The sequence below is a fragment of the Corvus hawaiiensis genome, chromosome 16, assembly GCF_020740725.1.
Source record: "Corvus hawaiiensis isolate bCorHaw1 chromosome 16, bCorHaw1.pri.cur, whole genome shotgun sequence".
In the NCBI taxonomy this organism is placed as follows: domain Eukaryota; kingdom Metazoa; phylum Chordata; class Aves; order Passeriformes; family Corvidae; genus Corvus; species Corvus hawaiiensis.
The window spans coordinates 16,639,450-16,658,519 of NC_063228.1; the positions used below are offsets into that span (position 1 = coordinate 16,639,450).

The following is a 19,070-nucleotide window of genomic DNA, read 5'->3' on the forward strand; positions in this document are numbered from 1 at the left end:
GAGAAAATGTGACACTTGTGAAAAGCTTGTAAGAAAAGCAGTTTCCTTTATCCTCAATGATAGATCCTGTAGTTCATTAAGGTTGTGAATTTTTATTTTCCTGCCTTGTTTTTAATTAACATTTGTCATTCAGAATAGGATGTGTGAAAATGTTTAAATGGCAACGATTTTTTTTTTTTGGTGCAATTAACAAAGCTACTGGCAAAAAGAATAAAACCTTTCTTGGTAACACAACGTTCTTGTGGCATTTTCTAAAGCCTGTCAGAGCTGTCTTGGGGCATTAAGGAAGTATGTGTTTCTTAGAACATTAGAAACTCAGAGCTGCTGAAAACCAAGTAATCCTGAGAGCACTTTGGTCATTGCTGAAGGCTGGAACTGTCAGTGAGGCATTACAGAGGATGAGTGTGGATAAATTCTGTGTGCAGAGGGCTGCATGCATCTGGGATGAGAGAAGAGTGCTTGGTTTTAATGTTCTGGTGTTGATGACAACTTGTGTTAAGTTTTGGGCTGGGGTATCCATCCTTCTGGCATTTCGGTTTTTCTTAGCACCAAGTCTTAGAAGCAGTGGAAGATGCCTGTCCATCGCAGGAGGGTGGAACTAGATGAGCATTAAGGTTCCTCTCAACCGCAGCCATCCTATGATTCTGTGAACACTAACTCAGTAGTGAGTTGGGTATTCTAAGACATGATCCTTAACTGAAATGTTTACAAGCTCTGGCTTGTGGATAATGAGATAGTTGGACAGCAGTAGCTGTTTCTGCCCTGAGGAACGAGGATGAAATGAAGTGTGGATGAGAGTGGGTTTCAGGTGCAGTGAGTTACAGGTGCCCGAGGAAGCACTCCTTTTGAGCATGTCATTAAAAGCAACAGATAGAAAGTCGAGAGCTGTGCTTGCAGCAGGAACTGGTGCTGTTGGAAGATCTCCCTGCCCTGGGCGTGAAGGATCATTCCCATATCCCATCCCCCAGCGGCTGGTTCGGTGAAGGTGCTATGCCCCCACGTGTCGCTCGCAGTACAGCCGCTGTGAAAGGGAACTCGCCGACTTCTGTGCAAAGACCTCACTGCCAGGATACATGTATTTACTTTGAGAAGTAATGAGACTTCCACGTCTTCACTCATTTCTGAGTATTCTTGCACGCAGCTCGGTTCGATCCTCGCCGCTCTGCGCTGGGCTGGGCCCGGCAGCTCAGACCCATCCTGCGGCAGCGCCAGGCTCGGGGCTGTGCGGGCGATGGCCCCGCCCTCTCTGACGTCACCCCGGGCCCCGCCCCGCGCGGCGGCGGAGGAAGCGGCGGTGCCCAATCAGGCGCTGCAGGGCCGTGCGCGCGGGGTGTCGGGGGCGGGGCCGGCGGTGTCGGGATGGCGGCGGCCATGGCCAGCCAGGGGGAGCGGGCGGTGCTGGTGAGTCGGGCGGGCGATCGGCGGGGCCAGGGAGAGCGGCAGCGGCCTCTTCCCGCGCATGACAGCACTGCTGGGCCCCCGCAGGCTCGTTCCGTCTGCTCGGGCGGGGAGCCGTGGAATGGCGGCAAGGCCGTCCCCTACCCCCGAGTCCGGGCCGAGCGCTGTACGGGGTCCGCCTTGGCCCGGCCGTAGAGCGGCTGCCCTGACTGCAGGCGCTGCCTAAGTTCCGGCCGTGCTGTCGGGCCAGGCTTTCGGACCGGCGCCCGGGCCCCGTCGCCGCGTGGTTCGAAGGCCGCGGCCTCCTCCCGCCTCGCTCACCAGCGGCGCCCGGGTCTCTGCCACCGGCGCCGCTCCTCCGGTGGGCCTGGTGGGGTGGGGTGGCGAGGCCGGGGCCGCCCTGCTCCCAGCACACCGTGAATGTGCCCTTTGACCTTGGTGTGCCGCTGACCGGCCCCGCACATGGCGGGTGCCTGAGCTGCCCTAGTGACCTGGTAGCAGCGGGGACGGCGCAGAGCAGGCGTCACTGCGGCCTCCCCGGGACAGGAGCTCCGAGGAGAGGTGAAATCTCCGCTCTGGAAAAGGGGTTCAGAGATCCATCGGTCTGGGTGGAAAGCGACATAGGAAAACAGATTTTTCTAATGTCCTATGGTTTAGAAGAGTATGACCAGCACTCCCCAAAAATACAACTGTGCAGTGCACAGATGTGCACGAACTTGACTTAGTCCAAAATTAATGGGCAGGGGAAGGGAGGTTTCTTGCTGTGACTAGAGGGAGGAAGGACACCAATGGGGATTTTGAGTAGCAACACCTGCATGGTGCTGGTGGGTTTTGGCGGTACTAAAGGTATGTCCTTCACCCATGGGATCACTGTTCCTTTAGGAACCTGGAGGAGGGCAAGCATTACAGAGTGAAAGAGCTGCAGATCCATCTTCTCCCTGGTGATCAGTGACAGGACCTGAGGGAACAGCATGGAGCTCTGTCAGGAGAGGTTTAGGCTGGACATTTAGAAAAGTGTCTTCACCCAGAGGATGGTCAGGCACTGGAATAGGCTCCCCAGGGTAGTGGTCACAGCACCCTGCCTAACAAAGTTCAAGGAGTGTTTTGACAACACTCTCAAGCACATGGTGGAATTCCTGCAGCTGTCCTGTGCAGAGCCCACACTTGGACTTGATGATCCTTGTGGGTCCCTTCCAGTTAGGGATGTTCTATGATCAGTATAGTTCCCAGAAACCCAAAACAGGATTAAAGGGTCGAAGTCAGTGGTCCTGCACCCAAACTGCTTTGAAGGATAACAGGGAATCCTGCCTGGCTTTGTTGTGTGTGCCTGCCTTGGATAAATGTTTTCTGAAACAAACCTGATTTAGTCCTACTGTTTGTTGGGATAACTCTTGCATAAGGTGATGACACATCAGTGGGGGGGTTGCGTTCCTCATGGTGAACAGGAACCGTCTAGCAGAGAAACCACAAGCCTGAAGTTCTGAGTTGACCGTACCTTTCCTATTTTTCTATGGGCAATCTGCTCAGAACTCTCCCCATGGAAAATTTCTGTTTTCTTACAGGATGACAAGTGGCAATCTTTTCTTTGTCCCATGCTTACTTCTGTTCCCCACTTCTTTGATGATCTGCATGGGGTCTTATGGTTTAACAGAAACATTAGCTGTGCTTTGAGGGTCTGCTTTATACAGGCTTCTCTGTGGCAGCAACCGATGGAGGCTCAAGGCAGTGAGTCATCAGATCCAAACTTGTTTGTTACTGAATTTGCCCCAGTGATTGGGAGTCCCCAGCCTGTGCCCCCCCACCCCCTTTTTTTGGTTTGGTTTTAGACTGCTATTGCTTGGGGAGATGCTGGGGGTGGGGGGTGGGGGATGCTCATTTTAGTTTTTGTCTTTGTTTCTCACCACCTAATTAGCAACAAATTTGTCTGCAAGTTGATTCAGTCTTGCCTTTGCCAGGAGTTGGTAATGGATCTCCCTAGCTTTACCTTGGCCCATGATCTTATTTCCTCCCCTGACCCATCAAGGAAGGGGAAGTGAGGGAGGCTGGGTGGGTGTCTGGCAGCCAGGTGAGTCCATCCCAACAGCTTAAAAAGATGCCCCAGTTTTTGAAGCAGCAGGATTTTTACTTTGCTCTGAAATTCACATTCAATTCTAGGTTTTTTGGTACAGTGATTTGTGTAAATGTTGCTTTCTTAAAGACAAGGCAAGAATGAGGACAGTTCATTGGACTGGAGTGGAGATGGGGAGACTGAGGTGTTTCAACAAATCAGGAAGAAATCTTTTGTTCTCCTCCTTTATTTAAATAGCATGGAAACAGCAGTAGACTTAGAACTTAAACAATTTTCTTATGTGTCTGAGAGATTTGCTTCTGGTGTTTGATTTCTAATGATTCCACTGCTATCTTCCCACGACACAGGAAGAAGAATTTAAATGGCTTTTACAAGAAGAGGTCCATGCTGTTTTGAGACAGCTGCAGGATATTTTGAAGGTGAGATTAATTTTATCTGGTTTTTGTGTTGTGGCTTTGTCTGACCTTCTATGTAAGGAATGGTGATAGGTTTCCCCTGGAGGAAAAAATTCTTGGTAGAGGCTGCACAGAAAGGTCATCCATGCATGTCCAGTTCTGTCCCTAGTGCTTGCTTGCCATCTGCTCTTAAGGACTCCCAGTAAAGCTGATTTCCCCAAGATTGCTCTGTTCTTGATCCTCTGCTAAGAGCTGCTTTGAAAAGGCACATGGAGGCAGCCAGACCTATCTGCCAGGCATTTGCGTGAGATATGAATATTTTCTGGAACAGAGAATCTGGATCTGCCTGTAATTCTGACATGTGCTGGTGGAAGCAAGCACCGTGGCCTTTAGCTGACAGCTGCTACTTGTGCAGTAACTACTAGCATGCACTCTCCTTGTTCATAATCATCCTTTCCTCGACATGCCCACTCCTCTGCTGGTACCTGCCCCTTTCAGAGGCCTAATGTGTTGAGCTCAAGTAGATGGGCAACACTTTTCTGACCTTTCTCCAGCCCGAGCATGCGTTGCAGGGTCGACTCTTTCCAAGCAGACAGTGGGGATCTGGCCAAAGGGACTTGCATGCACTGAGAATGCACCATGTGTCTGCTGGGTCAGTGTTCAACAGGCCCAGCCCCTTAACACTCTGTGGTTTTGGGAGGTTATAGTGTGATGGAAGAGCAGGGCCAAAAATGTGGAGGTGAGGGGCACGTGCCAGAGGAGGTAAGAGTGCCGTAGTGCTGACTCAGATCCCCAGGACTGGAGTCAGTAGCAGGTGACAATAGACAATACCTGTGTATATAGTACCCACTTTGAAGAATTTATTATAGTTTCAAGGGTGAACTGTGTAAAGGGCAGTCACCAGCTAGGATAACCAGGTGGCGGGGTGGTTTTCACTCCAGACTTCCTTCATGTGCAAGGACCAGCTGTGATAAGGGGCAGCACCATGGTGCCTGACGTTGTGCAGAGCTGAGCTATTGGGTGCTGCTCCTTCTGTGGGCAGCTGGGGGATCCTGCTGGCACTGCCCAGCTCCAGGGTGTGGGATTTCCAAATGCCTTTCACTGTAGGTTGCATGCGCTGAGCCTTCTCCTGGGCTGCACCGGTCCTGCAGTAGGACGAAATCCAAGTGCTCTGCTTGGTGGACTTCAGGAGGCTGGCAGAGGTGACTGCTACATATTCAGCCACTTGCTGGTGTCCACATTATCTTTGTTCCTGGCTCACGGTGTGCTGGGCCCAGGCAGATGCTCCAGCACTCACTGTGTCCTCTCTTGGGCAGGAGGCCTCCCACCGCTTTGCCCTGCCCACCAGTGGCTCAGGAAGAGCTGTCAAGCAGGAGAACTTTGTACTAAGCACGTCAGGGTAAGTGGTGGTGGTCAGCGGGTCACTTCCCTCTGCAGCAAAGGGTGCAGGTCCTGGAGGATCTGTGGTGAAGGGCTTTGCAGAAGCCCTGGTGTAGTGGGTTTTCTTTAATAGGAGATTTTGCCTTGAGGAAAACAAACTAACTCTCATGGGAGGTGAAGGTAACAGTCTGTAGCTGTGTTCCAGGGCTGCCTGAGCCAGCCTTCTGCCATTTTCTGCTGACACCTATAACGTAGTCACTGATTCCTGACCATATGCTCATGTGTTACCTCAGTGCTGTGGGCAGTTTGCCAAGGGGCGTTTTTCTGATTATGACACAGGGAGTTGCAGTTACAAGACCCGAACTCTACCCTTGGCTCAGTTTCTGACCCTGACTGTGGAGAAATCTTAACCTTTGTCCTAATCTTCCTAAAATAACAATAGTAAATCTCCTTCACACAAAGCAAACTGAGGCTTTTGCAGAAGGTGCTATAGACGAGCAGTTCTTCTGAAATTGATATCCATTTTTTGATCTTCAGTGTGTCCCTTGGACTCAGTAGCTGCTGTGGCAGAGGCCACAAGCTTGTCACAAAGCAGTTCACCTTAGTCCTTAGGAATGTCACAGCATTGCAAAGAATCATGCAGTAATTCTGTACTAAGTTTGAAGGTTGTCTTCTTCAGATCTTAGTTAAACTTAATTTAGTTTTCATTTGTTGTTGTTGTTGTAAGGTGGATCTTGCAGTGTTGATCTGAAAAGTAAGTTGATCTGAAAATGTAAGATATAGCCCAACCAGGTGCTTCAGTCTTCTTCTCACACTTCATTGTAGATGTGAGTCATCTTGCAGGACCTTTCAAAGGGTTTGGGGTGTGGGTTTTTTATTTATTTAAGGTTGTGGGGTTTTACTTATTTAGGGTCTTTTTTCTTGGAATGGGGTGTTGTTTGTAGCTTTCAACTCTTGTAGGAATCACCTAACACTCCAGTGTCAGTAATTAATTTATTGTCTTGTGCTTGTGCCTGCTAGAGCTGTTTGTAACAGCAACCAAATTGTTGACAGGTGATAAAAGGAATAAGAATGGGATCAGAAATGAAGGTAATGTTTTAGGCAGAGCAGTTAGGGTGAGGTGGCCCATAAAGAATACAACAGGAATTGACCACAGGCCAAGAACTGGGGACTTGAAAGTGTGTGTAGTGTTCAGTCCCTGGGCAGGAGGAACCGTGCTGGCTACACAGGATGAGGAGGGGAGGTGTTAGGTCGGCAGTTGATAGGTGCCTCTTGTGACATATGTTGCCCAGATGTTTCCTCTCATTCCAGCACAGAGCAGGTGAAAGGTGTGATGACACTGCAGGGAGATGCACTGTGTCAAGCTGTGAGTACTTGCCACACTTCTTGCTTTGTACTACAAGGGGTGGGTGTTGTCCTTATCACCCTTTCATCACCTCAGGGAGGGAGGTTACCCTGTTTATGTGTTACCTATGATCAGTGTTCTTTGTCAGTCCTCCCTAATTGGCCTCAATGTTTCAGCAACCATTGAAATTTGTCAAGATCCAGCATCTGACACCCCCTCCTACCACCACCACATGGTGGTGAGTGCTGGAGTCAACTTCCATGGGGATTCCTTGCCTTTACCACCTTCGATGTGTAATAACAAGTTTCCTTGGGGGCCTTCTGGGCTGAGGTCATGTGTCCTGCCTGTATCCCAATTCACTCAGTGCCTTTCAACCTATTCTTTGTATTAATATCATCCTGTGCGAGCACTGAGATTCTGGCTTTGCTGGGGCTGCAGAAGGCAGTTTGCCAAGATGGTCTGGGAGAATGGAATATGACTGCCAGCCCCCATCTTCTGCATATAGGCATTTCTTACTCTCATGTGTTCGTTTCTTTCTTCAAGGATGTTAATCTGAAAATGCCCAGAAACAATCAGCTCCTGCATTTTGCATTCCGGGAAGACAAGCAGTGGAAATTGCAGCAGGTACCTGTTGGCTCTAGATGCCTGCCCGTCCATAGCCTCAGTGCTCTCTGAGCAGTAACTTTAGTCCTTTGAGAGAGACCTGTTATGTCCATTCCACATGAGCTACAGTGGTAAAAGCTAAGGAGGAAGCAGGTGCAATTAAAATCAGTTAAATTCAGTTGGGGTTCCTGGGTGGGCTCCTTCCAGACACGCCAGTTGATCTGAAGGCTGGCTGCTAGCAATCATGCTCCGTTAAAGGAGTGCCTGAGGTGCCTGTGCTGGACTGTCCCATGTCATCCCAGGCTAGCAGGGCAAAGAGCAGCTTCAGGGGCTTTGAGTAGCTTGTTCTCATTCTCTTGCAGATGCATTTGTTTACACTGAGAACAAATTACTGTGTTCCAGTAGTATGTCTGAGTTCCCTCAGGTAAGGAGTTAAAAGGACGCAGCTATCCAGAACCAGAATCTCTTTCCCATCATTTTGCTGGGAGATAACCTGATTTCAGGACCTGACCTAGCGTCTGAAGACATGGTTTGTCTCAATTCCTTTGTCACAGCTGAGTAGGTTGAAGGGAGATGTATTCAATGTACTTCCCTGTGCTGTAGCTCAGGTTTTTCTAGTTGATGAGTGCATTTGGCATTGAGTGCAGTTCCTAATGCCTGCTTTAGCAGTGAAAGCTCTACCTAGTAACTTTGTAGAAATCTAGAAAATTGTGTACTTGGACACTAATGCCAAACTTGACTGAGTTTGTTTATGCCTTGCAACAAAGCAAGGAAGTTTTTGTGACAACACTCAGCAGTGCCTCTGCTTTTGTGGCTGTTTTGTACTGCTGCCTGGTTGACAGACTTCTACCAGCTTTTATGGAAAACACTTCCCTTTATTTACTTGCATTATGTGTTCTAACATCGTTCAGATATGGAGTGTGAGTGCCTAAAGGAATGAGTGCAGAAGCATTTAAAGTGGTTATATGGTGATCTTTGGCCTGTCTAAATTAAAAATTAGCATCTCAAAGGATCACAATTGTCTTCCCTTAGTGAGCGATGTCAGCTGGAGTTTTGTTTCTCTGTACAAAGTGAAGTCATGGATAAGAAGTTGTAGCATAGGCACGTTTTTGAGGAACACAAGTGCAGGCACATAAATGTTGAGGAAGTTGATTAGAAAACAGAGCAAAATCAAGCGGGAATATGAATGAAGCAAATCATAACAGCAGGGTTGGCACTGCTTGGTTGGGTAACGCTGCCAGGAACAGTTTTGCTTGCTCAGAAGCCTCTGGGAGATGTGAAGGCTGGAGGTGATGATGTTTGGAGATGCCCAAGTACCTGCAGAGTCTTTCTGCAGTCTGACACTGGGCTTATCATTCTCACTCCTCTCTGTAGCCTCCAGTGCAAGAGCTTTCTAAAAGCAAGGTTGTTCCGTGTTCCCTGAGCTCTGCATTAGAAGGAATCGGAGCCAGATCTATGCCAGGGAGGCTTCTACAAGGATGTAGAGCTGGGAGCTGCGATTGCTGGAGGGCACTGTAGATATATCAAACTACAAATACCCCAAGCTGTGTTGCCTGTCTCCCTCCCAGCAGACACTTCTCATACAAGCTTCTCTGCGTAGCTCTTCCATTTGCACCCTCTGATTTACTCCTTGGGCTTGTTTTTCAATTTTTGTGCTGCTGCCTGAAATTGAACAGAAGTCAGTTTCTCCCAGGGCTGTTGTCTTCCTCTGGTTTGTCCTTGCTTCTGTGAAAGCAAGGATACACCTATCAACCTTGCTTTGATAACTGTGTTCCTCCTGCTTGAGAGGAATTCGAGCCAGCTGTGTCCTGAGTCTGGTCCGGTCCCACACAATGGCACAGCTTCTTGATGCTGGAGATAACTCTCAATCCCAACAATTTTACTTTAAAAGGACTCTGGGATACTGCCAGAGACACTGTATTAGAAGTCAGTGCTTGCTGCTCATTGATGTCATTGGTTTTAGCTCTAATAGGATGGAATCATGGTGCTAGAACTGACTGCTGTATGCCATTAGCAGTGAGAATTTCTACCAAGCAGTCATGGTCAGAGCACTCCCAGGATGAGAGTGCCTGATTCAACAATATTTGTACTGACAATCCATGTTGTAGCTGTCAGACTGTTCTGCATCTCCAGTCTGTGAGTGGAAGAACCCAGTAATGCTTCTGGGCAGCAGTGGCAGGTTTGTGTTAGAGTATGTCTGACATTTAGACATGGCATTAACATTTGAGAAGACGCCATTCTTAAAGTCAGTGAGATAACTGGGGAAACCTTAACTTTCCAGCATGTGTTATTATGGAGTGTTTCTTTCATAGGACTGCATTTGTACCTTTGCAGATCCAGGATGCTAGAAACCATGTGAACCAAGCCATTTACCTGCTTATGAACAGAGATGTGAATTACCAGTTCAAAACAGGGTTGGAAGTGCTCAAGGTGAGGAGAAAGCCCCTGCTGCATGGGTAGAAACATGCATTTTTTCCCCTCCGTTTGTGTGTTAAACACAGTTAATGCACATTACTGCCTTAGGGGAAACAGACTTCACAGCTGTACCTGTATATACCCATGTCAAGAAGCATCCATGTGACCTCATATTTTATATGAATCTGTACTAGTTTAGCATTAGTAACAGGGCTGTACACCCTGGTGAACAATAATCTGAGCAGTTGGTGCCCTGTTACTCACCAGTGATAATCTGGGAGGATCTTCCTTGATCTTCTGTGGATAATGCTGTTACATAATTTACGCTCTTTGTTGATCGGTGCTGCTGGCGAGAGAGCAGCAGTGAGGCAGCCATCAGCAGACAAAAGATGACAGTACTTGTGATTATCTGAAAGTGACTTCTCTCTTGCCAGTAGTATTTGCTGGGGTCTAATACAGAGTACCTGCTGCTGCATGGCAGTGAAGCCCAACCTTTTGCTTGGAAATGCTCTCTGAAGGCACCAGAATTTCGGCTTGTTCATTAGAATCCATCACAACATCAAACATGAGAAAACTATACTTTTTTAGTTTCCATATGGGCAAGGGCTGCTCATAGGAAGAAGCTAGGTAATAAAACTATTTCCTTTTACTTTCAGGTGGAAGTAGGGGGAGATATTAGTCATAATACAAAGTGCCTTCATCTTAGCAGTTATGAGCTCTATAGCAGACATATGTTGCTTCCCCCTTTTTTTCTGGAAGAGGAAGTCTGCCTGAATAGAGCCTTTGAACTGTGGTTTCCGGCAGGATAGACCTCACAATGAGCTGGTTCTTTTTTCTACTGCCTTGCTCATAGCTGGTTATGAACAGGGGGAGCCCATTCAGCAGTTGTACCTGTGATGTGGGAGTGGGAAGACCAAGAATGCAGCTTGTCATTTTTTCCTTAATGCCTGTTCTTCTGAAGAGCTGATGCTTCTGTGGCATCAGTAATTGATCTTATGTTGCCTTGGTATTCTTGTCATGAATAGCTGTTCTCTCATCAGTCACAGGTATTGAACACTCCTGACCTGTCTCATAAGTCTCTGATAGTGGTACCAGTTAAACTGCATTTATGTGGGAGCCACCCCTTCCCAATAAGTTCCTGAATTCTTGGAAGGGTGAAGGGTGGTGGCGGTTGTTGTTTTAGTGCTTGCAGAAGGCTGTAGGATTCTGCAGCACAGTGTCCAGAGCTGTCCAGGAATCACACTCAGCAGTGGTTCTGTACATTATCTTGTAGCTTATGGATGCTGTGATGTTGCAGCTCTCCAGAGCCCGAAATCGGCTGACCACTCCTGCCACTCTGACACTACCAGAAATTGCCTCTAGTGGTCTCACAGTAAGTATGTGGTGGTCTAGATCTCTATACAGGTCCAGCAGCCTGAACAGTTTGGGTACTGGGCTGCATCCTGGTGAAAGTGGGTTTCTGAAGTATCTCCTGTGGCAGAACTGAAGCAAGGGCAAATCCTGAGTGGTTTTGGCTGCTTTGTGTCTTCCTGTGGGAATGCAGGTGACTTGAGCATGAGGGCTCTGGTAATTAAGTTCTGTTCTCTGCCCAAGAGTCTTGTCCAGGGATGATTTGCCCTTGTGAACACTGCTCCATCCTCTGTTGTCACTGTCATGCACATACCATTTGATCAAGGGCAGCAGGAGCAACAACCATTGCCTGCAGCTTCTGAGTCTTTGTTTCTCTCCTAATGTTTTTTTTGCCATGGGGTAATTGTAGTGTGGCTTGGGAAAAGGGAATGATTTCCCAGCATTAGAAATTATGATCTTTCCACTGACAAAGAAACTAATTTTCTTGCCAGAAAATGTTCACCCCTACGCTGCCTCCAGACATCCTTGTGAATTTCTATATTAACCTGAACAAGCTGTGCCTCACTGTCTACCAGCTCCATGTGCTGCAGCCCAGCACAACCAAGGTGATGCCTGCTATCTCCTGAGCCTTGTTTAGTTTCCTCTCTTTGCATCCCACTGTGAGGAGGAGATTGCACTGCTACCTGGTGCAATGTTAGTTCATAAGATAATGCAGGAATGAGTTCAGCTGGTGCTAAGTGTCTGTGTTTAGGTCTGCTGCACACAAAGCACTGGCTCTAAATCTGGTTTGGGGCATGGCTGCTTAGCCCAGAAGAACATACCAGTGCTCTGGAGTAAGCCATTTTTTACCAAATATTTTAAATATAGTTTGATAATTCTTTGTAATTTTGGAAGGGTGTAATTATATTAATTCAGTTTACATCAAAGTAGCATCTTGGGTTTCCTGAATGGAGTTTTGATGGATACTTTTCTGCTTCACCTGTTGCATGGGTCAACTTGATGTCCTGTAAAAAGAGCATTCAACTCTTAAGCTTTATGAAGTGCAGTCCTTCCATAAGGAAGATTTTCCTAAAAATCTGTATTTTGTTTTTCTTCTGGATCTTCTCATCTTATTTCTGTAGTGATAAAATTTGTACCTACATTGAACTTAGCCAGTGTGTAAAATTTCTTTCATTGAAGGAGCAGGAAGGGTTCTAACAAGAGGGATTCCATATTGATGGAGTGTCCAGGCAAATAGAGTGTGGGTGTTTCTTGATGTCAGGCTACTGAAAGTGTAAACCTCAAACGTCTTTCTTCTAAGTAGTTTGTTTACTGCATCAAAATCCTAATGATCTTTTCCTTCTCTAGAACTTCAAGCCTGCTGGAGGGTCTGTTTTGCACAACCCTGGGGCCATGTTGTAAGTACAGTCACTACAAGAGTAGTGTAGCTGGGTAACAGGTGTTGGTATGTCTTGAGGGTGAAATCCAGACAGCTGTGTGCAGTTTCCATTGTAGCATCTCTGAAGTGGAGAAGCTGGACTGAGTCATTTGCTGTGCCTGTGAATGCTCTCCTGTGTCTCTTTAATTACTTGGTCCTAAAGGCTGAAAGATGTGAATTTCCAGGATTCAGCCCATCTATACAGTGTTTATCTAGAGTTTATCTAGAGATGAGAGTTTACAGCCAAAATGAGTGTTTGGTTATTGGCATTGCCATCTGCATTCCCTGCCTCTGTGCCTGTCTGGAATGAGGTGAAGTTCCTACCTTCACCCTTTAGCTTAACTCTAAATCTGGTCAGAGGTGGTCTGAGTGTTTGCATTCTGTAACTTTGCCAGGTGCTGATTTAAATGTGATAGAAATCATCATAATCTCTCCCATGGGAAGGTAGGACAGTTGAGTTGTGTTCTATGCTGTTGTGTGTGAAGCTGTGCTCTTTTCCCCCCCCTCCAGTGAGTTTGGCAGCCAGCGATATGAAGTCAGCCATGTCCATAAAGTGGAATGTGTTGTCCCGTGGTTAAATGATGCCCTTGTCTTCTTCACAGTTTCACTGCAGCTTTGCCAGCAACTGAAGGACAAGGTAATGGCCTTGGGAAAGGGGCTTTGTTTTCAACTCTGGATTTTGAGAGGACCTCGGATCTGATGTGATGTTATTCTGTTCAACTTGATGAAAACAAGAGATGAGTCAATGTTCTGGAGCCAGGGAGCTGGCTGGCACTGCCTAGCAGACAGCCATAGGATAAGTATAGTGGTGTGGCAGATGTCTGCTGAGCTGGTGACTAGATGGAAAGGACCAAGTAGACACTTCTGTGTTCTCAGTCATGAGGTGGATGTGAGGAAACACCAAGTACTAGAGAGGAGCAACCTAGATTCCAGTAGATCAGTGCTCAGGTCCAGCTCTGCAACTGGCCTGGCTGCCACCTTGAGCAAGTGACTTTGTGCTCCTTGAGTGACACCAGCAGCAGCAAACCTGCCCTTCAGTAGTGCTGTGCTGAAGTGTATAATGCTGTGAAGCTCAGTCCTCCCTCACACATTTTGTGCTCTTTTTTTTTTGTGGTCCAAGGGGTATAGGAACTTAACTGCTTTTCTTCTTGCTTTCCAGATCTCCGTTTTCTCCAGTTACTGGAACTACAGGCCATATTAATTCTCTGTGGAATGGTCTAAGCCTTTACAGTACTTCCAGTGTTTCTCTCTTTGTTCTCTCATGCCATCTGAGTCCAGGTCAGCCTGAGGAATGCTGGGGTTCACTGCCAGATGCCCTCCACAGGGCAGAGTCAGTGTACCCAGAGACACAGCTTTAGTAGCCTTGTCTGGAATTGCTGCATAAGCAGGGCACCAAGTAGTGCTGGGTGACTGGCAGGAGCTTCCACTGGTCCCTCTTGTGCATTGTGTGGCTCATGCTTCCCAAGGGCCTGGTGAGTCACACAGGTCTGTTAAAAAGGACGGGTGCTCTGGACCACCCTCACTAACTAGATCTGCGCATTGTGCTGTAACTAACTCCTGGACTGTGAAGTAGCTGGAAGGGGGGAAAACTTAACACACCTCTTAATAGGTAGGGCATGTTGCTCCATGTAGTGAAATATGTTTCTGTTATCTGGTCCAGCTGTGCTTATGACTAACCCTGAGTGACTCCCTCCCCTGGCTGTTCTGTCCATCCCCATGTTACTGATTCCCCTTTGGGGATGCTCTTACTTTCTGCTGTTTGAATTCTTTTTCCCCCCATCCAGCATCAATGTGATAATTATTTTTTTCCTAAGCCCTAGTTGGGCCGATTGGTCTTTTCCAGGTTTAGTATCTTGTTTTCACTGCCAGCCTTTGGAGTTGCCTTGGTGTACCTTGTGCAGTCTTTCATCTTGTCATTAAACACAAAGTGAGTACCCCGTTGCTACTATGATTTGCTGCCTATGGATGCTACAACGTGTAACTCATCCCTTTAGCCACTGATAACTGAAATAAAGACCCTCAGACCTGCAATGCTCATGCGGGCTGTGAAAGAATGAGTATCTAAGATCCTGTGCTCTCTCACAAGTGAGTGGCTGTTCTTGGTTATGCATGCTTTTTTTTATGTCTTTTGCTTTACTGGGGGAGGACAGTAGTGGTTTCTGGGGGCACAGCTGAGCAGCTCTTCAAAGGCTGGGCTGTTTGCATAGCCTCAGCCCAATGCTCATCTGATACTTGAGCACTACCTGAAGTAGTTTTCCAAACGTGCCTTGACAGTCATGTTTTGGAAGAGGCTGTAGGCACTCAGACTGGGTTGGGTTAGCTCATGGAGTCATTCAGAACATCTCTGGCAGAGTGGGAAGTCTCCAGGTCCCCATTTAGTGTCTTCTCAGGAAGCTGCCACCTACCCACGTGGCTCTGTTGCCCTTGGAAGTCTTTTGCAACTTTCTCAGCAACAACAGCAACTTTACCTTTTTGTGAACAGGTGTGTTTAAATGCTCCCGAGTTTCACTTCGTTCTGAATAGCCTCAACGACCAGTGAAAGGGACAGCTGCTCTGACAGGAAGGATGATGGAGAGCATGGGCAGCCGGGTTCCTCTCCCACATCTGCTACTTTGAGCTAGCAGGGGCAGAGGCAATGTGATGGAAGAAGTAGAAATTCCCAGGGATGAGATCCCAATCAGTGGCAAAGTTGGGGCTCAGGAGACCTGGTTTTGCTAGTAAGGGTTTGCTAAGGGATTGGCCGGGAGAACCGTTCCAAATGCATAGCTGTTGGGGTTGACAAAAAGCCCCACACAGAGCCCTAGTAGTGGCAGGCAGCATATCGTGCATGCCAGGCATGCTGTGGGCCAGTACAGCCAAGCTCCTCTGGCAAGGAAAGGTCAAGAAAGGCAGTGTAAGGCAACAGACAGCAGTGCTGGGTGGGGACAACAGAGACCCTACTGATCTGACCAGAAAGGAGCAGGGAGAGAAGAGGGGGGACAAGGAGCAGGCAGTCTGCACTCCCTGATGTTACTGGCGCTGGTTCTGGGTGTGCCGTGGCTGAGGGTACCTCCGCTTCGTGCAGTAAAGCTGCCTCACTTGCTCTGCAGGAACACAGGGGAGGGCCCCCGAGCTGCTCCGGGACCTGGTTCCTGCCAGGCAGAGCTGCGCTTTGCCCAGCCTGGGCAGCCCGAGCACTGCTTCGTCTCGCGGCGGGCAAAGATGTTGGTGCCCCGGGGGGCTGCCCAAGCCCCCGGAGCTGCTCGCCGCCCGTTTCGTCCATCCCGCCTCGCCAGAGGCAGCTGGTCACCCTGGCGCGGGGTGCCCAGCGCCCCGCTCCGCTGCCGGCCGGACCCCGCGCTCCCGCCACGCCGGCGGGACCTCACCCCGCCCCGCCTCGTGCTGCCGCTCGCCCTGCTGAGGGCAGCTGCCAGTGCCGGTGCCCTTCTAGCAGAGCCACTGCCTGGTGCCGGTGCCGCCCGGGCAGAGCTGGGGCTCTGCTCGATGCCACTGCCTGTGTCACTCGCTTGCATTGCCAGTACCGCTCGGGCAGAGCTGCTGATGGGTGCCACTTCTGTCCCCGCTGCCAAGAGCCGCTGCTGGTGCCGCTCGGGCCGAGCCTGGTGCCGGCGCTGGCTCCGCCCCGGCCCCGCGTCCCTGCTCCTGCACTCATTTTCACACACACGCACAGGAACACCTGTACCCCGCAACATGGGCCTCCACACACAGACCGTGCTCAGCACACACCGCTGCCTCCGAGCTCACACGGTGCTCCAGAGGTAGTGCGTTCTGGTGGATGCTCTGAGAACAGCCTGACACACATACCGCTCCCAACACACCTGCACATCCACATGTGTATCCCTCAGCACCAGCCACCACTTTCCTGTTCCTGGTGCCCGGGAAAGCTCCAAGGGTTCCTGGGGACCTCTGCTGGAACACTGGGCAGAGTCTGGATGGCTCTAAGGGAATGCCCGGGGAGGAAACAACTCCTCGAGGACACACACAAAAACGTATTTCAGACCCTCAGCAGCCACTGGGTCATGGCAGGGCTGCTTCCAGCCCCTCTTCTGAGGGGCATTTTCACGGCTATTCGCCTTCCCTCCCTGCCTCTGTGGCTGCTGTGGTGTGTTGTGGGCCGCTGCAGCATCCAGAGTGATAGTGCCACTGGGGAGAGGTGCACGGTCTGTTCAAAATGAGGTATGGCAGGAGCCCCCTTTCCTGGCTCTGGGCAGGTAGGATGGAGGGCTGTACTCAGAAGTGAGTAGGAGATGGAGCAGGAGGCCTCGTGCCTGTACTGCTAGAGGTGATGGAAAGTGCAGCTAACCAGCTCTTACAGGAAGAGCCCACACCAGCCCTGCCCCAGTTCACAGGATCTTGCCAGCAAAAGGGTTCCATGCAGCACCTGGCCAAGACCAGGGCTCTGCACTGTGCAGGACAGAGGCAGAGGGACATTGCGTGGTCCCATACGGAGCCCCCCAACCAACAGAGTTATCACTGGTAGTCTACGACCCAACATGTGTCCCCACTCTCTGTTGGACCACAGAAGAGGGATATGCTGGCAAGAAGATGCAGTGTCACTTTCTGGCTGCAGTGACTGTACCCGTGCTGGGTCAGCATCTGGGCTCTCATGATGGGTGGGATGGGCTGGACACCTCATTCCAGCTGGGCTGCTGTGCCCAGACTGCAAGGGAGCCACTGGCCAGCTGTGGACTTTGCAGATGGGAACTCCCTGGGGGTGGGTTTTCCTGGTGCTGTTGCCCAGGACACTGCCTGCTTACTGCCTGCCTGCAGCTGGCTAGCACCCTGGTGTTGGGCACCACCGTGTCCATGGCTCACATTATGACCCTATGTCTGCCTGTGGGTGTTACCAGTGCAGAGCTACCACTTATTAGAAGGTGTTACCAGTGCCTGCCTGGCACACTGCCTGGAACAGACCCTGGCCTTGGTCAGTGAGAGGCTGCTGCCCTGCTGACATGGATTCCTGACAAACCCTGACATCTTTGTAGGACTTGTTTTCCCCAAGCTGGCAGGGTTAAAGCTCTGCATAAAATGTCTTCTGCTCCCAGCTCTGTGCTGTTGAGCATGCTTGCTCAGGGCTCTGGGGCAGGGACTGGCCACATATGCTGGCCCCTCAAGGTCCATCCTTATCTTCTGGGCACTGCTGCTGTGCCTGCCTTGAGCCCTGCCTAGTCCCTTTCTTCTCCTACCTTTTGCTCTCTCACTGCCTGGGTTCTTGGCCCCTGCAGGGAAGCACATTCCTCTGGTACCTGTGCAGATTGGCAGGGAGGACAGAGTGCCATTTTTCTGGCCTAGTGAGTAAGAGGGTGGGGGACCCCCAGGACATGTCCATGGATTTCCTGGAAGTGTGTGCTCCAGCTCTGTATGCCCCAGAACTCGGTCCAGTTCCCTGCTCCTCTTCTTCTACATCTCTCTATCCTGCTACTCATCCTTATGAGTCTTTCTCCATCTCATGATCTCCCTCTATTTTCTGCTCCTTATCCGTCTTTTTCTCTCCCTGGTTCTGTTTGGCTCCCCATCTGTATCTTCAGCAGACTAGATCATCAACATATAAAAGAGGCTCTGTATGTGTATCCAAAAGTGTAGTATGTCCATGTACCGTGTGTGGGTCACAATATGTATCTATAAAGCCTTGTATTTCTAGAGCTGTAAGACACCAAAGTATTCTCATAGGTTCTCAGATCTGACCCTAAAGGAGAGAAAGAGGGAGGGAGAAGCATCTGAACTGTAAAATTCTCTGGTGGCATTAAAAGCAGGAACTGCAGTAAGTCCCAGGTCCTTGGGGCCATGTCCTCATCTTCTGCCTCCCAGTCTCTCCTTGCCCTACTCTGTATTCCCTAGCTCTCTAGATCTCTGCCCTCTGTCCCTGCCTCTTCTATTCACAGAATGTTAAGGGTTTGGAATAGACCTTAAAGATCATCTGTTCCCGATCCCCCTGCCATATGGTCCCACTAGACCAGGTTGCTCAAGGCCTTACCCAACTTTGTCTTTAATGTTGCCAGGCATGAGGAAGCTGCAGCTTCTCTGGGCTACCTGTCCCAGTGTCTCACCACTCTCACAGTAAAGAACTTCTTCTTAATGTCTAGTCTAAATTTTGCCTTTCAATTTGTACCTGAGGTAAGCTCATTTGGTGAGAGCATGGTGCTAATAATGTTGTGAGTTTGGTCCCTATATCGGCCATTCACTTAAGAGCTGGACTTGATGATCTTTCTTCCAACTCAGAAGATTTTATGATTTTGTGATTACTTTTTGTCCCATCACTCTAGTGCCTGATGAAGTAAGTGTCCTTCTCCTGCTTCCCTGTAGGCCCCCATCAGATACTGGAAGATACTGTTGTGCTGTTCGTTGTCCCTCCATCTCTCTCTGCCTGGCTCCCTGTCATCAGGATTCCCAACCATCTTTTTCCCTTTCTGTAATTTTGTCAACTTCCTTGTACGACAGTTGTTCTCTCTGTTTTGCATCCCAGTCCCATTCCCTCTCTTTCTCTACCCCCCAGTCCTGGTCCCTGTTGCTCTCTCTGTCCTTCTCTCCATCACTAGTTATGTTTGCTCCATCACTCTGACTTGCTCCCTATCACTGCTTTTTTATTTCTTCATCCCTTTGATTCATTTCCTACCCTTCCTTTTTTCTCTCTATCTCTCCGTTCCATTCCTCATTCCTCTATTTACACCTCTATCCTTCTGTGCTGTTCCCTGTCCTTTA

At 49.3% G+C, this 19,070-nt stretch overlaps 1 protein-coding gene across 2 annotated transcripts; it reads left to right on the plus strand.

The window, feature by feature from the left end:
* Window positions 1–1,321: 1,321 nt before the first annotated feature.
* On the plus strand, window positions 1,322–14,402 carry ROGDI (rogdi atypical leucine zipper). Of its 2 annotated transcripts, XM_048321443.1 has the most exons (11): window positions 1,323–1,401; window positions 3,814–3,885; window positions 5,178–5,260; window positions 6,553–6,607; window positions 7,130–7,210; window positions 9,524–9,619; window positions 10,878–10,976; window positions 11,446–11,559; window positions 12,302–12,351; window positions 12,882–13,008; window positions 13,531–14,402. In XM_048321443.1, exons 1-11 carry the CDS (start codon window positions 1,360–1,362, stop codon window positions 13,570–13,572), a joined length of 861 nt encoding a protein of 286 aa, XP_048177400.1. In that variant the 5' UTR covers window positions 1,323–1,359; the 3' UTR covers window positions 13,573–14,402. The 2 variants fall into 2 exon arrangements, with proteins under 2 accessions (XP_048177401.1, XP_048177400.1); XM_048321444.1 differs by lacking the exon at window positions 11,446–11,559 and having other exon boundaries at window positions 1,322–1,401.
* The last annotated feature ends 4,668 nt before the right edge of the window (window positions 14,403–19,070 follow it).

Excerpts from the sequence above, each read along its gene's own strand:
- ROGDI (XM_048321443.1), top strand. The coding sequence starts at position 1,360 with ATGGCGGCGGCCATGGCCAGCCAGGGGGAGCGGGCGGTGCTG. Across the intron at positions 3,886-5,177 it reads AGCTGCAGGATATTTTGAAG|GAGGCCTCCCACCGCTTTGC; the intron begins GTGAGATTAATT and ends TCTCTTGGGCAG. Across the intron at positions 7,211-9,523 it reads AGCAGTGGAAATTGCAGCAG|ATCCAGGATGCTAGAAACCA; the intron begins GTACCTGTTGGC and ends GTACCTTTGCAG.